General features: G+C 39.8%; 1 protein-coding gene across 1 annotated transcript; it reads right to left on the reverse strand.

Moving 5' to 3' along the window:
- Positions 1 to 1,591: 1,591 nt before the first annotated feature.
- On the reverse strand, positions 1,592 to 15,925 carry LOC139414436 (transmembrane protein 128-like). Its single transcript, XM_071162352.1, has 5 exons — positions 15,726 to 15,925; positions 9,359 to 9,491; positions 8,833 to 8,994; positions 4,325 to 4,433; positions 1,592 to 3,694 (listed from the first exon to the last, which is right to left on the reverse strand). Exons 1-4 carry the CDS (start codon positions 15,823 to 15,825, stop codon positions 4,334 to 4,336), a joined length of 495 nt encoding a protein of 164 aa, XP_071018453.1. The 5' UTR covers positions 15,826 to 15,925; the 3' UTR covers positions 1,592 to 3,694; positions 4,325 to 4,333.
- Positions 15,926 to 17,700: the final 1,775 nt, after the last annotated feature.

Consider the following 17,700-nt stretch of genomic DNA (forward strand, 5'->3'; position numbering starts at 1 on the left):
ACTGGCTCAGGATGGCAACAACAACTGCCTGAGTTACACCAGGAACGCACAATCCCTCCATCAGTGCTCAGACTGTCCGCAATAGGCTGAGAGGCTGGACTGAGGGCTTGTAGGCCTGTTGTAAGGCAGGTCCTCACCAGACATCACCGGCAACAACGTCGCCTATGGGCACAAACCCACCGTCGCTGGACCAGACAGGACTGGCAACAAGTGCTCTTCACTGACATGTCGTGGTTTTGTCTCACCAGGGCTGATGGTCGGATTCGCGTTTATTGTCTAAGGAATGTGCGTTACACCGAGGCCTGTAGTCTGGAGCGGGATCGATTTGTAGGTGGATGGTCCGTCATGGTCTGGGGCGGTGTGTCACAGCATCATCGGACTGAGCTTGTTGTTATTGCAGGCAACCTCAACGCTGTGCGTTACAGGGAAGACATCCTCCTCCCTCATGTGGTACCCTTCCTGCAGGCTCATCCTGACATGACCCTCCAACATGACAATGCCACCAGCCATACGGCTCGTTCTGTGTGTGAATTCCTGCAAGGCAGGAATGTCAGTGTTCCTCCCAGAAATGTCCGGAAACTTGCAGGTGCCTTGGTGGAAGAGCGGGGTGACATCTCACAGCAAGAACGGGCAAATCTGGTGTAGTCCATGAGGAGGAGATGTACTGCAGTACTTAATGCAGCTGGTGGCCACACCAGATTCTGACTGGTACTTTTGATTTTGACCCTCCCCTTTGTTCGGGGACACATTTTTTCCACTTCTGTTAGTCACATGTCTGTGGAACTTGTTCAGTTTATGTCTCAGTTGTTGAATCTTGTTACGTTCATATAAATATTTACACATGTTAAGTTTGCTGAAAATAAACGCAGTTGACAGTGAGAGGACATTTATTTTTTTGCTGAGTTTATACATCAACAACCAATTAGTAGACAATTAGTAGGCAATGCCTACTCATAATTGGTCAAAATCACAATGCACATAATTGGAAACACTGATCTTCCTCTATCTTTTTTAGTACAAAACATAGAAAGACACAATTTTCACATACAGTATGTTGATGTTGGGGTGGTGCTGGAGATGATGAATATGAAGTTGAAAAATGGTGCAGTTTCACTTTAAAGGTTCCTTTTTTAACCTTATATTATCCTAAATGATCCCCAAGGAACCTTTTATTTTTAGAGTGTACAGTTAGGCCCTAAAATGTAGGCTTATACACTAATGCCAGATAGCCAAAAAATAATGAAAGGAAAACCTCAATGTAGCCTCAATGTAGCCAATGTAGCCTATATATAGCCTATAAATTGCACAATAATTATACATTTATGGATTTTCAAACGCATGCTGAAATCTATGACCACCGTGAACGCCCACCGGGGAAAATGGCATAAAAAGAGTGTGTCCTAAGGGTCCTAAGGGTCATTTTTCATTATAACGTTGGGGGAAAGACATTCCTAGTGTATGGGGAACGTGCTTGCTGCAGTAGCGGTGCGTGAGTAAAATCACTGGGGAAGCCAAGCCAGGAAAAAAAGCCATATTACAACCTATGTGTTGTGATAATTGCATTGTTTGCTGTAACGAAGACACTCACAGGTGCAGAAGGTGAGTATTTATTTATAAAAAGACAAATAAACAAAATAGGAGATGCGTACTGAATGTGAACACAAACCAATACTGCCTGATGACTGAGGCTACTGAGGGCTAAATAAAGGGAAGGTAATCAAGGTGATGAAGTCCAGGTGTGCGTAATGATGGGGAGCAGGTGTGTGTAATAATGGGCCGGTGGTTAGTAGACCAGCGACGAGTGCTGGAGAGAGGGAGCTGGAACAGGTGTGACATTTGCTTTATAACCTGTTAGTTCATATGCCTTTACACCATGAGGCCGAGAAAACACAGTGGCAGAATAAATTCAACCACACCTTTGTTTCATCACAAAACCAGAAAGCAACATCTGTAACCAAATATGTGCAAAAAAAATGAGAAATAAGCTTTTTGTGCATATGGAAAATGTCTCGGAACATTTAGATTCGATTGGAAGCAGTCATTTTGCTCATCGTTTGCCTTCAGTTCATCTTGCCAAACTATTTTGTTGGTCATGCATGGTGGGGTTCCAACTTCCCTTTCGTCATTGTATGCCAAAAATATTAACCCAAATATTAGGGATATATATATTGAAATTTCCCTTGGATTGACGTTTGAGTGTTTTCGATTGAAGGCCAACAATAGTTGTACATTACAAACCACGTTTCCATCCAGTTTTTATGCGAGTAAAGTCATACCGTATAACATACACAAACCTGGACAGCTGTGACGGAATTTCATAAATGCCACAGATGTTATTTCGACATAGTGAGTTATTTTTGTCTGTAAATATATATTACAACTAATTATTGATATAATAACCATCATATCAGGGTAAACTTGGAGTCACGCGATGATATGGTGTGTGGTCGTCCCATTACGACTCGGAAAACCATGCAGTTTATTAGGCTACAGATTAAATTCATTCTGTTGAACTTCACTGGGTGGTGATGCTCCATTCCAATACATTTCGAGGGTCTTATTCTGGTGACATGATGATCGACGCATGACTGCAGTTCGACAAATAAAAATATTATCGTTTTTTTTCCATAATAATTTCATCATGTAGACTAGCCTACCCGCACTGTATATGCTAACTGTTGCCTCGATCGCATGTGCCAGGAGGCACATTTGCTATTTAACACAAATTTGTGTGACAAAACTATCGCTAGATTTGAAAATGCGATGGAAACACATTGAACTTTAGATGTTTGTTCAGTAAGCCTATATGAACACTTAGGCGTTAAAGTACATTGTGTGTGCACTACCTTGACACGCACTGATTTTTATCCACAATAAATCAGTTTGGTGGAAACACACCTGGTGGGAAAGAAGTTTGTTCAGACCCATTATAAACACAATGTTACCAAATAAAGAGACTCAAGTTCATATCAATGACTTTTAAGGTTAGTCTTTTTGCCAACAATAGAGGAAAACAAGGTTGACATTAGCAACAATGCACTTATAACAAAAAGTTGTAGAAATATTTCACAGAATTTAAGCAGACACATTTACACTGCTAATAGCACAATAGCTTTCTGAATCAAAGAAAACTAAACATTTATTCAAAAACATATACAAAAACTATTAAAGCACTTAATGCTTTGTTAATTTCTTAAATATAATATATGCATGTCAAACTGTAGTCATTCACTTTATGTTGAGGCTTTAGTACTGTAAAATAAACAAAAATAATTGCATTCCGAAGTAGGTACTTAGTTATTATTGGTGCTTAAGCTCTCTGAACAAACATATGAACGCAACATGGTACAATTTCAACGATTTTACTGAGTTACAGTTCATATAAGGAAATCATTCAATTGAAATAAATGTGTCCCTAATCGATGGATTTCACGACTGGGCAGGGGTGCAGCTACGGGTGGGCCTGGGAGGGCATCGGCCCACACACTTGAGGAGCCAGCTCCCACCCAATCAGAATGAGTTTTCACCACACAAGGGCTTTATTACAAAAATAAATAATCCACAGTTTCATCAGTTGTCTAGGTGGCTGGTCTCAGACAATCCCGCAGGTGAAGAAGCCGAATGTGGAGGTCCTGGGCTGGCGTGGTTACATGTGCTCTGCAGTGGTGAGGCCGGTTAGAAGTACTGCCAAATTCTTTAAAATAAAGTATAGTAAAGAAATTAACATTACATTCTCTGGCAACAGCTCTGGTGGACATTTCTGCAGTCAGCATGCCAATTGCACACTCCCTCAAAACTTGAGACATTGTGTTGTGACAAAACTTCACATTTTAGTGGCCTTTTATTGTCACCAGCACAAGATGCACCTGTGTAATGATCATGCTGTTTAATCAGCTTCTTGATGTCAGATGGATGGATTATCTTGGCAAAGAAGAAATGCTCACTGAGATGTAACCAAATATGTGCACAATATTGGAGAAATAAGCTTTTATTGCATATGGAAAATGTATGGGATCTTTTATTTCAGCTCAGTAAACCAACACTTTACATGTTGAGTTTATATTTTGGTTCAGTATAATAATATAATTTTGAAATTAGGGATAAATATTGGAATTAACAAATACTAACAATACCAATTCTTACACAATAAAACTACATTGAGATTCATAGGATTCAAAAATGTTTTATTCCATCTCAATTTAAATTATGGAGAGATAGAAGGTATTGGATTTAACAATTAAAAATATTGTTTATAATACCGATTCTTACACAATCTATATTGTTGGTTCATAAGATCATATTTATTTAAATGTTGGCATCTTACCTTAACATCTCACCCAAGCATTGATATGAGCATAACAACTCCCATGAACTGGGTAAACAGGAGGACGGGGGTGAGGAACGACCACACAGGCCACAGTGCTATATTAAAACTGGGGAGAAGAAAAAACAAATGTGCTTGAGACCAAGATCATTGTGATTACCATTGGAGAGATTGTAAAATAGGCTTACAACTTACTAACCGAAAGCATTATGTAATTAGCTAGATATTAACTCTAAAACCCTTATTATCAGTAGAGTTTTCAGCGGCTAGCTTCATCCACAGTTGGCTGCGTGTGAGCTACAATTCCCATGCTTTTTTAACGTTTAGAAGCGTCAATAATCATTGTTTGCATATGCCCCTTTATCTTTCATATCAACGAGATAAAATAAATAAATATATATCCAAAGAAAAAAAGATAGACTTTCTGTAGCAGCTTTACACAGATCCACAAGCTGTGTGTGCCTCCAGTTGACGAACTACACTTCCTCCACAGTTACGCTCACACACAGGTGTTCGGAGCACCCTAGATAGTTCATTAGCACAGGCAGCCGCCTATGTCTTCAGTTTGTCTTCCGTAAACAAGCGCTGTAACCTGGAGATATTGCCGTGCGGGAACACTATCCCTCAACCTATTAAAAAGGTGTGTAACGTAACCTTTTGTTTTTTGAAAATGATTTATCACTGACATGAAAGTTACGTTCCTTATGTTTCCAAAACCGTACCGCAAGCAATGTGTTTTACATGTTCAGAATGAGCCCCGGGGTCTTAACAAAACTCCACCGGCCAGAAGATACTATTGTCAATAGGCGCTAAAGGTACAGTGCTTTCAGAAAGTATCCATACCCCTTGACTTATTTTCAATGGTGTGTTGAGGACATAAAATAAAACAACAAGTACATTACATTAGAAAACCAAACATCACAGGCATCATAAACAAATTATTAAAATCAATCAAAACAATTGCACACCTCGGTGAACTCATTTCTCATCAGGGTTTTAAACTGCCCTTGTGATTCCAAAAATGTGGTGTGTTTAAACTAAAACCAGATTTACCTAGTTCAGTGGAGACTAGAGAAAGAGTTAACCAACCATGTGAACGGGTTTGGTATTTCATGCTCTTATTTCATGCTCAATTTAACAAAGGTAAGTCAGAAGCTTGTAGAGCGTTGTAAGCAAAAAGGCAGCAATGAAGTGATCTACGGGATTTTAAAGAGGAGTGGCCAACCTTTTGATATGGGATGCAGTGATGCGTATTAAAACATCACTTGATGTGAAAAAGCAAAGGCCGTTATTAAGTGGCTATTAAGAGTTATGTTACAGCCAGAATAAAAATATTTATTAAATCTATTTTTTTCTCTCCCATCTACTGCACACAAAACCCCATATGTCTTATTTTACCAGGTGACAAATATTTTACTATAATAACAAAATTAAAACACGTTTTTAGACATTTTTTGAAAATGAAATACAGAAATATCTCATTTACCTAAGTGTTCACACCCCTGAGTCGATGTTCCTTCGTGGCCTAGTTACATTTTTTTTTACATAAATCAGCTTGAAAATCTAATGCAAGACTTGAAAATGGCTGTCAATAAATGTTAGAATCACTTTTGGCAGTGATTACAGCTTTCTTTCTGGATAAGTCTCTAAGAGCTTTGCACACCTGGATTGTACAATATTTGCACATTATTATTTCAAAAAAGTATTCAAGCTCTTAGAGACTTATCCAGAAAGACAGCTGTAATCGCTGAAAAAAGTGATTCTAACATTTATTGACAGCCATTTTCAAGTCTTGCATTAGATTTTCAAGCTGATTTATGTAAAAAAATGTAACTAGGCCACGAAGGAACATTCATTGTCGTTTTGGTAAGCAACTCCAGCGAATATTTGGCCTTGTGTTTTAGGTTGCCCTGCTGGAAGGTGAATGTCTGTCAGTATCTCTTGGAGAGCAGACTGAACCAGGTTTTCTAGGATTTGCCTGTGCTTAGCACTATTCCGTTTCGTTCCCCCTCCCTAGTCCTTGCAGATGAAAAGCATACCCATAACATGATGCAGCCACCATGCTTGAAAATATGAAGAGTGGTACTCAGTGATGTGTTGTATTGGATTTGCTTTGTATTCAGAACATGAAGCTAATTTCTTTGACACATTTTTGACAGTTTTACTTTAGTGGCTTATTGGAAACAGGATGCACGTTTTAGAATATTTTATTCTGTTCAGTCGGTCATTTAAGATAGTATTGTGGAGTAACTACAATGTTGTTGATCCATCCTCAGTTTTCTCCCATCACAGCCATTAAACTCTAACTGTTTTAAAATTCCCATTGGCCTCATTGTGAAATCCCTGATACATTCCTCTCTGGCAACTGAGTTAGGAAGGATGCCTCTATCTTTACAGTGACTGGGTGTATTGATATACCATCCAAAGTGTAATTAATAACTAGAGATCGACTGATTAATGGCCAACTAATTAGGGCCGATTTCAAGTTTTCATAATCGGAAATTGGTAATTTTGGACGCCGATTATTATTATTATTATTATTATTATTATTATTATTATTATTATTATTATATATATATATATATATATATATATATATTTTTACAGCTTTATTTAATCTTTATTTAACTAGGCAAGTCAGTTAAGAACACATTCTAATTTTCAATGACGACCTGGGAACGGTGGGTTAACTGCCTCGTTCAGGGGCAGAACGACATATTTTTACCTTGTCAGCTCAGGGATTCAATCTTGCAACCTTACGGTTAACTAGTCCAACGCTCTAACCACCTGCCTCACGAGGAGCCCGCCTGTTACGCGAATGCAGTGAGAAGCCAAGGTAAGTTGCTAGCTAGCATTCAACTTAATCAATCATAATGACTAGTTATAACACATGGTTGATGATATTACTAGTTTATCTAGCGTGTCCTGCTTTGCATATAATCGATGCAGTGCGCATTCGCGAAAAAGGACTGTTGTTGCGCCAACGTCTACCTAACCATAAACACCGATTCCTTTCTTAAAATCAATACACAGAAGTATATATTTTTAAACCTGCATATTTAGCTAAAATAAATCCAGGTTAGCAGGCAATATTAACCAGGTGAAATTGTCTCACTTCTCTTGCGTTCATTTTACGCAATTATGACATAACATTGAAGGTTGTGCAATGTAACAGGAATATTTAGACTGATGGATGCCACCCGTTAGATAAAATACGGAACGGTTCCGTATTTCACTGAAAGAATAAACGTCTTGTTTTCATGATGATAGTTTCCGGATTGGACCATATTAATGACCTACAGCTCACATTTCTGTGTGTTATTATGTTATAATTAAGTCTATGATATGATAGAGCAGTCTGACTGAGCGATGGTAGTCACCAGCAGGCTCATAAGCATTCATTTTCAAACAGCACTTTTGTGCGTTTTGCCAGCAGCTCTGCTGTTTATGACTTCAAGCTTATCAACTCCCGAGATTACGCTGGTGTAACGATGTGATGTGAAATGGCTAGTTAGTTAGCGGGGTGCTCGCTAATAGTGTTTCAAACGTCACTCGCTCTAAGACTTGGAGTAGTTGTTCCCCTTGCTCTGCATGGGTAACGCTGCTTCGAGGGTGGCTGTTGTCGTTGTGTTCCTGGATCGAGCCCAGGTAGGAGTGAGAAGAGGTACGGAAGCTATACTGTTACACTGGTAATACTAAAGTGCCTATAAGAACATCCAATAGTCAAAGGTATATGAAAAACAACCAAATTGAACATGTTTCATTACTTATTTGAGGCTAAATTGATTTTATTGATGCATTATATTAAGTTACAATAAGTGTTCATTCAGTATTGTTGTAATTGCCATTATTACAAATACATTTTAAAAATTGGCCGATTAAATCGGTATCGGCTTTTTTGGTCCTCCAATAATCGGTATCGGCTTTTTTGGTCCTCCAATAATCGGTATCGGTGTTGAAAAATCATAATCGGTCGACCTCTATTAATAACTTTACCATGCTCAAAGGGATATTCAATGTCTGCTTTATTATTACTTTTACCCATCTACCAATAGGTGCTCTTCTTACCGAGGCATTGGAAAACCTCCCTGATCTTTGTGGTTGAATCTGTGTTAGAAATTCACTTCTCGACTGAGGGATCTTACAGATAATTGTATGTGTGGGGTACATAGAAAAGGTAGTCATTCAAAAATGATGTTAACTTATACATTTTTCTCCTGAATTTATTTAGGCTTGCCATAAAAAATGGGTTGAATACTTATTGATTAAAGACATTTCAGCCTTCCATTTTTTATTAATTTGTAAAAAATGTCAAAAAAAATAATTCCACTTTAACAATATAGGGTATTGTGTCTAGGCCAGTGACACACAATCTCAACACAATCTCAATTTAATACATTTTCAATTTAGGCTGTAACAACATGTGGAAAAAGTCAAGGGGCGTGAATACTTTCTGAAGGCACTGTAGTTAGCGTCTATGAATGGGTTAGCATGTATCCATGTATTACCTGCATGATGCTGCGAGGAAGGCTGCTGTGGTGATAGGAGGAATCGCAGGGTACTCATGATCATAGTGCTGTATTCCCTTAAACCATTCCAGGTATACGATGCAAAACATGGCCAAAGCTAGGCATATTCCCAGCAGTATCACACCAACATTGAACCACCAGCTGGAAAACAATACAAAACACATAAGCAGCAAATACATGACAGGAACTTGTGGTTTGGTTCTTTCATGAAATGCCATCATAAATACTTTTTCCAATTACAGTGACCAATCTACCCTTTAGTAACCTAAGACCAAACAGAATGTTGGTTATTTTCTGGCCAGTGGAATTCACTTCAATAGGAGCGATTCAAGACTACAATCCAGAGATAAAATTATCAATTTTGGATCCAGGCTGACGACCCCTTTTGATTACTAATCACAGATGACCTACTGCAAAGACCTATACACACACACACTTGTCCCCTTTTATCTTCAATTTAGCTGGATTAGTTTGAGTACAAAAGTTTTTTTCATCACTACAACACCTTCTGATATCGCCATTCTCCGTGATGACGCGGAGGAAGTCGAAATAGTAAGTCAAGCCGACAGAAGCCACAATCCAGAAGACGGAATGGCGGTTGATCCGAGGAAGTGGTTTGGCATCTTTCTCTTCTTGACCTGCAAGTTTGAGGCAAAATTCCATGGTCATTGGAATGCAGTAGGCATGGTCCTAAATCATCATTTTTCATTTCAAAAGAAACACAAAAGGCCTAGAGAAAGTGTGTGATTATTTGCTCCCACACAAGTTGAACGTTTTGGGATTTGTTGAAGGGCGCTACACAATCTAGCTAGGCCTATGTATGATGATAGCCTAGGCTACAGCCTACTAATAACCATCCTTGAGTTAAATACTGAATATTGTCTGCCTGCCAAAGACCTGGTCACCACTAATGCAACAAGGCAAAAGTGTACAAAGAGGCTATGAAACCTGATAGAATTTACACCAGAATATGAGAACAGAAGGTGCCCAAACCGCTGCACCTTTTAAGGTTCAACACATTTCAGGATTAAACTGCCCCTCATGCTATAAGCATACTTTTTGAAAAGCCTATTTATTAATCTCTAATTTACAAAAATGTACTCTAGTTGAAAACAGACCCACCAAGCTGCAGCTGTCAGATTACTAGACAATTAAAATAGCAATTTAAAAGGTATTTAATAGTATAAAAAAAGGAGTAGATATTTAAAATGAATAATTTAGCAAAAAATATTGTCAGCGTAAAAGAATAGCCTGCCCAGCCAGCCAATGATGGGTCTGCTGTTTCTTATACAGGGGGCACTCCGACAAGTTAAGCGCACATACAGTAAATGGAACTTAATTCCCTTTTTATGCACTTTTCTCCCTACACGTATTCTGACCTTGAACTTAAGAATGAGAATAGCATGCTACGGGCCTCCCGAGTGACGCAAGGCACTGCATCGCAGTTCTAGAAGCATCACTACAGATCCAGGTTCGATCCAATCTGTCACAGCCGGCAGCGACACCCATGAGGCGGCACACAATTGGCCCAGCATCGTCCTGGTTAGGGGAGGGTTTATCCTTGACCCTTTGCTTTCTAGCGACTCCTTGTGGCGACTGGGTGCATAAATGCTAACTCTTGTCGCAAGGGTACGGTGTTTCCTCCGACACATTGGTCCGGGATAAGCAAGCAGTGTGTCAAGAAACAGTGCGGTTTGGCGGGGGTCGTGTTTCGGAGGATGCAAGGCTCTCGAACTTTGTTTCTTCTGAGTCTGTAGGGGAGTTGCAGCGATGGGACAAGACTGAACCTACCAATTGGATATCACAAAATTGGGGAGAAAAAGGGGTAAAAAGTAATACAAAAAAAATGAATTATAATAATAATATATATTTTTTAAGAATAGCATGCTATTCATTTGGGGTGAAGATCAAATAAATTAATGTGTGGTGGAGGTATGTCTACAGACACGCCATATTCTGACATTGACCTAATTCCACTACCTTTATATGCGATGAAACGATGAAAAAGGTTGAGCTTGTCGGTGGAACAACATCTACTTTATTTTTTTTATGATGGAAATAATACCATTCTCTATGCACTGTCATTTACAAATTGATAAGGCTAGGCTAGGTTTTCACACCTTTATTTATTTAACCAGGTAGGCCAGTTGAGAACAAGTTCTCATTTACAACTGCGACCTGGCCAAGATTAAGCATAGCAATTTGACACATACAACACAGAGTTACACATTGGATAAACAAACATACAGTCAATAAGACAATATAAAAATCTATATACAGTGTGCGCAAATGTAGTAAGATTAGGGAGGTAAGGCAATAAATAGGCCATAGTGGCGAAATAATTACAATCTAGCAATGTAACACTGGAGTGATAGATGTGCAGAAGATGAATGTGCAAGTAGAAATACTGGGGTGCAAAGGAGCAAAAAAACAACAATAAAACAATATGGGGGTGAGGTAGTTGGGTGGGCTATTTACAGATGGGCTGTGTACAGGTGCAATGATCAGTAAGCTGCTCTGACAGCTGATGCTTAAAGTTAGTGAGGAAGATATGAGTCTCCAGCTTCAGTGATTTTTGCAATTCGTTCCAGTCATTGGCAGCAGAGAACTGGAAGGAAAGGCAGCCAATGGAGGAGTTGGCTTTGGAGATACCCAGTGAAATATACCTGCTGGAGCGCATGCTACGGGTGGGTGCTGCTATGGTGACCAGTGAGCTGAGATAAGGCGGGGCTTCACCTAGCAAAGACGTATAGATGACCTGGAGCCAGTGGGTTTGGCGAAGAATATGAAGCGAGGGCCAGCCAACGAGAGCATACAAGTCGCAGTGGTGGGTAGTATATGGGGCTTGGATGACAAAACAGATGGCACTGTGATAGACTACATCCAGTTTGCTGAGTAGAGTGTTGGAGGCCATTTTGTAAATGACATCGCCGAAGTCAAGGATGGGTAGGATAGTCAGTTTTACAAAGGTATGTTTGGAAGCATGAGTGAAGGATGCTTTGTTGCGAAATAAGAAGCCGATTCTAGATTTAATTTTGGATTGGAGATGCTTAATGTGAGTCTGGAAGGAGAGTTTACAATCTAACCAGACACGTAGGTATTTGTAGTTGTCCACATATTCTAGGTCAGAACCATCCAGAGTAGTGATGCTAGACGTGCGGGCAGATGCGGGCAGCGATCGGTTGAAGAGCATGCATTTAGTTTTACTTGCAATTAAGGGCAGTTGGAGGCCACGGAAGGAGTGTTGTATGGCACTGAAGCTCGTCTGGAGGTTTGATAACACAATGTCCAAAGAAGGGCCAGAGGTATACAGAATGGTGTCATCTGCATAGAGATGGATCAGAGAATCACCAGCAACAAGAGCGACATCATTGACGTATACAAAGAGTCTGCCCGAGAATTGAACCCTGTGGCACCCCCATAGAGACTGCCAGAGGTCCGGACAACAGGCCCTCCGATTTGACACACTGAACTCTATCTGAGAAGTAGTTGGTGAACCAGGCGAGGCAGTCATTTGAGAAACCAAGGCTGTGGAGTCTGCCGATAAGAATGTGGTGATTGACAGAGTCGAAAGCCTTGGCCAGGTCGATGAAGATGGCTGCACAGTACTGTCTTTTATCAATGGCGGTTATGATATCGTTTAGGACCTTGAGCGTGGCTGAGGTGCACCCACGACCAGCTCAGAAACCAGATTGCATAGCGGAGAAGGTATGGTGGGATTCGAAATGCTCGGTGATCTGTTTGTTAACTTGGCTTTTGAAGATTTTAGAAAGATCTATATCTATCCTTCCCTGCCTATAACAGTTTGAGTCTAGAATGTCTCACCCTTTGAAGAGGGGGATGACCACGGCAGCTTTCCAATCTTTAGGGATTTCAGACGATATGAAAGAGAGCTTGAACAGGCTAGTAATAGGGGTTGCAACAATTGCTGCGGATAATTTTAGAAAGAGGGTCCAGATTGTCTAGCTCAGCTGATTTGTAGGGGTCCAGATGTAGCTGATGTTCTGAAAGAGCTGCAATCTGGATTTGGGTGAAGGAGAAATGGGGGAGGCTTGGGCAAGTTGCTGTGGGGGGTGCAGAGCTGTTGACGGGGGTAAGGGTAGCCAGGTGGAAAGCATGGCCAGCCGTAGAAAAATGCTTATTGAAATTCTCGATTATTGTAATTTATCCGTGGTGACAGCGTTTCCTAGCCTCAGTGCAGTGAGCAGCTGGGAGGAGGTGCTCTTATTCTCCATGGACTTTACAGTGATGTTGAGGTCTGTTTTCTTTTTTTTTTTCTCTTCTGAGAACTTTTTGGTTTCTTTAGCCATGCACAAATGACAGTATAGTGCCAAACCTACGGAGTTGATTTATGACTTGTAGAATTGTTTTATTATATGCCCAGACTTTTCACTGTATTTTTGTACCGTGTTAAATATTAGCCGCTATCGGTAGCCACCGTCAGTTATAACCACATACATTTATAACTGTCACTGACATTAGTGTTAGGTAAGTAATGTAATGTAATTATGGAAACTGTCTTTCCTGTCACGTTCCTGTGGTTGTTCCTGATGATCGCGAGCAAAAGTAGATCATAGACTAATGTATTAAAAGTTGACAAATAATTTGGGACATTTAGACTATTTGAAACATTATAGAACGCAGACCATATGTAGAAGTTTAAACCTGGAGCACTATTCATGACGACTGGATCATTGTCATCACAGTTCCGTGATTAGTGAGGATTGTTAGGGTAGCTTTATAGGATTACTGTTCAACCCCTATTGTACACTTCTCACCTTCCAATATTTAATTGATTAAACAATTGAACATGGCAACTTTCAGAATGAATCAAACCCCTAGTTTTGATTCACCAATATATTTTGTGCTCTCCAAAAAATATACAAGAGAGTATTTTTCAATCTACCAATTGGTGCTGATAATTGTGTGTATTTACATGGCTTTCTTTCATTGATCCCTAATATTCTGAACCGTTCTCTCCATATATTCTATGGAATCTGTCGAGAAAACTCTAATTAAAAAAAGGTACAAATTCAAATGGATGGCTTTACATAAATGTACTTAAAACACTACTGAATAAAAGCTCCACGAGAGTTGAATTCAATTTATTCAGCGCAAGCAAGGGACCCACACCTGCAAATCCTGTTACACACTTGCATAAGGTAAGTCTGAAGAGGGAAGAAGGGACCCATACTGGGAGCAGCAGGAAATTGGCAGAAGTTGATGTTTGTTTGAATCCGATGGCTTGTCGAGTGGAGAGTGAGGATTGGATTACAGTGGCGAATGCAAAAGGAAATAAGAGAAGTAAAGGGGTAGTGGAATCTAGTAAATCCAAACCTAGTTATGATTATTTTTCAGTCAGAATAAGGGTTTTGGATAAGTGTTGTTACCTGGGAGATCTGATTGAAGTCTCTATAAACAGGTGACGTAGTGTTGCTCAGCGTAACGAGAAGTGGGCTTATTTTAATTTTTTGTGTATCTATGAGACAGAAGGAGTGTGCTCTGGGCCTCAAGAAAATATATCAGATTGGAATGTGTCACGTGTGAATCTTCGAAGCAGGGTGCCTATCAAGGGTGTTTTCTCTGGGGTGGCACTAGAAGTAAAAGCAAAGGATATACGTGAAGAATTGCATCAAGTGGTTGATGCACACCGACTGACCAGCATGGTCCATTCTATAGTTTTTTGATGAAGAGTCTCTCCCTTCTCACATGTATTTCAGTTTTATGAGATACCCTGTGAGAGCCTTCGTGCACAAACCCATGCAGTGTTATAAATGCAAAATATTTGATAATGTATCAGCTGTATGTAGACGGGAGAGGTATCGCATGCCAGCTGAGCCTAAATGCTGCAATTGTGGTCGTGGAACATGTTAGGGTGAAGGAGACTGAGGTGGTAAGTATAAGGGCTTTCCCGCATGTCTCCTATGCCGAGGCGGTGAGAAGAATGGAAGAAAGGAGTGAAGTTGAAGAACTAATGGTAGTAGGAGTAGAGACATTAGATAATATTCCTTGTCAACAGAGGGATCCTGACATGTTGCATGTTGGTTATCAACTACACAGCGCAAACAGAGCCTGTTTAGGGATGGGATGTGAACTGTGATTGAAGGGGTGTGATGGATTTTGATGATTTTTTTTTTATCTTGTCAGGTCACCCCCCTCTTCCTGCAATTAAATATTTTTTGTTTCAATACCCCGTACAGTAGGGGGCGGCAATACACCAATAGGTGTAGTCTGACATAAAATCTTAAAGAAGAAGAAGGTAAGTCTGAATACCAACTACTGAGAAGTGCTTAGGAAAGGTGTACATTTCCTAAATCGGTCAATTAAGGCATATCAGTTTACGGAGACACTGGGTTAAGTCTCCAGTACAGAAGTATAGTCTGAAACTATCGTGTTGCTGCAGTGCTGACACAGCTTTTAAGACAATCAACAATCAAGAATCAGTGACATGCTGCCCAGTTTAAGCCCACAAGTTAAGACACGTGTTCTGTTGTCAAATCTGCCTACTGGACCTCCTGTTTGATGCACAATGTTGGCTATATCAGCCCATACTTAATGTGCCAGCTGTAAAATAAATGCAGGCAGCTACCGTTACATTCGAGACAATCATTAACGTCAGCTGACGTTAACTAGAGGATTTTCCTTACAGTTCTGTAGAGGCGTAGAGACTCAACTTTAGCAAGCTAGCTAGTTAATTTACTTTATATTAATAGCGATAAGAAGTTGGATGATAAGCAACGACACAGACCAAATAAGTTATTTACGTCTCATTCATTGATACGTTTACTATTTTTTAAATTCAGTTCTTTGTGCTAGCAACTGAGGGCAGCAAACGAAGGAATTTTCATGGCTAAAGTATACCGTTGACTTACTCTTTTCGTTGCTGTCACCTGCTGAAACCCCTTGCATGAGAAGTTCAGCGTCTTTCTTAAATCTATTTCGTAGATTTAAAAATTGACTATCAGCAAGCATGTTTGATATCAGGGTGTTGGTCTTAGCTGACTGGCAGGCTAGCTGTGGCTAAAGCTTCCTGGTCCCTTGTCCACTGACTTCTTCTTATTATTCGGTGCTTAACGGCGGTTGGCATTTAATATAATGTTACATTATCGCCACCAACTGGACCGGATAATACAATTCATTACACTTTGTGATACAAAAATGGGAAAAACGAAATGAAAAATGACCCTGCTAGCTATTAACCCTACACTCATTAAAAAAACACCACCACATTCCACTATTTTAACCCCATCTAAATCCTACACCAGGCGATGGGACACCCCCTGCAAAGCAGCCGTAAAATCTCGTAACCCAAAGTACTTCTCTGCTGCTGCCGCAAAAACAAATACTGTGATTTGCATTCCATTCCTATGGTACAGTTGATAACCATGGCAATGAACGCTAAAAAGCCAACCTTACTGAATCACATTTAATTCGTAGGCCCTGTACTGTACTGGCAAAAAGTATACTACTCACCAGGAGCCTCTCAGGATCCCTCCCCCTTGACCCATCTTCCTGTACTTTTTTCACTGCCTCAGCATATGGCACCTTCTGTACAACTCTGACCCTGGCAACCTAAATCTGCCTCTCTTGCACCTGATACTTCTGATCAGTAATGTCACTAGAGATTCATGGATAGGGGGGCTAAGCCTCTTTTGGGGGGGGTCTAGGCATACTCCCCCAGATTTTTTTTAAAGCCCCCAAAATGTATTTGCATCATGTATTTTTAGAGTAACAACAGGTGTAAAATCTATCAAAATAAGGATATTTTTGGTCAAGGTTGGCTAAAAGTATACCTGTCTCATAGTTTGTGTTAGACACTGATCTAATATGACTTACTTAAATTCTATCAAAATAAAGAAATTAAAGTCCACTCTGTCCCCATCCATCCAACACCCACAAAAGGCACACTAATGGCTGTACTATGTAGCCAAAATACTTTTGTGATTTTATTTTGAAAGAGAGAGAAATGAGAAGACATATTATACCATTAGAAAAAAATATTTATTTAATAAATAATTCAGACACATGGAACATCTTAAACAGTATCTTCCACAATGGGGCCAAAAAAAAAAAAAAAAAAAACATTTAAAACAATAAAAATGAATTAAACTAATGAGCTTAATAAAAAAAAATAAAAACAGAAAAATAATTAGGAATAAAATCTGACAACCTATATTACAGAACTGCTTCTCCTGCTTCTTTCTTTTAATGCTTATTATGTGGGTGGACGTATCAAAGTGTACCTATTTTTAAAGGTGGCAAAGCGGTCAATGACACTATTGTGGCTTAGTGGCCCAAGCACTTCACCCTCAATTGACATGGCTGCAAGACTTGCAATACTTTTTTGACCCATTTTCTTACGCAACCAAGAGTGCAGCCGGCATAATGCACTGAAGGACCTTTCACAGGAGCAGGTGCTCACAATAATTGTGAGGGCAACCTGAATGATTTCCTTCCGAGAAGGAAACATATCATCATCCAGGAGGTTATGCACAGCTAGCATATCTTTTGGAGGACATCCAGCCTCTCTTTTCCGACCAAGAAAGTTTCTGGCCACCAACATCTCTTCTGTTTTAACATCAATACTGTAGTGCTTGGTAAACTCAGTTAAGCATGATGTATCTAGGAAGTTATTTGAGTTGGGGCTGCATGCCTGTATCGCTGGTCAAGCTCACAAACCATCCTGTCCAAGCAGGGGAGCAACAACCTTGTTTTCATTGTTTGGGAACATGACAATTCTGTCCCTAAACCCAGGAGGTCTCCACCACAAAATCTCACATTTTCTTTTGTTTGCGCTTTCTTGCTGCATCTGCCTCTGGAATATTGTGAATTTCACAGAGTGTTTTG

The sequence above is a fragment of the Oncorhynchus clarkii genome, chromosome 7 (genome assembly GCF_045791955.1).
Source record: "Oncorhynchus clarkii lewisi isolate Uvic-CL-2024 chromosome 7, UVic_Ocla_1.0, whole genome shotgun sequence".
NCBI classification, from domain to species: Eukaryota; Metazoa; Chordata; class Actinopteri; order Salmoniformes; family Salmonidae; genus Oncorhynchus; species Oncorhynchus clarkii.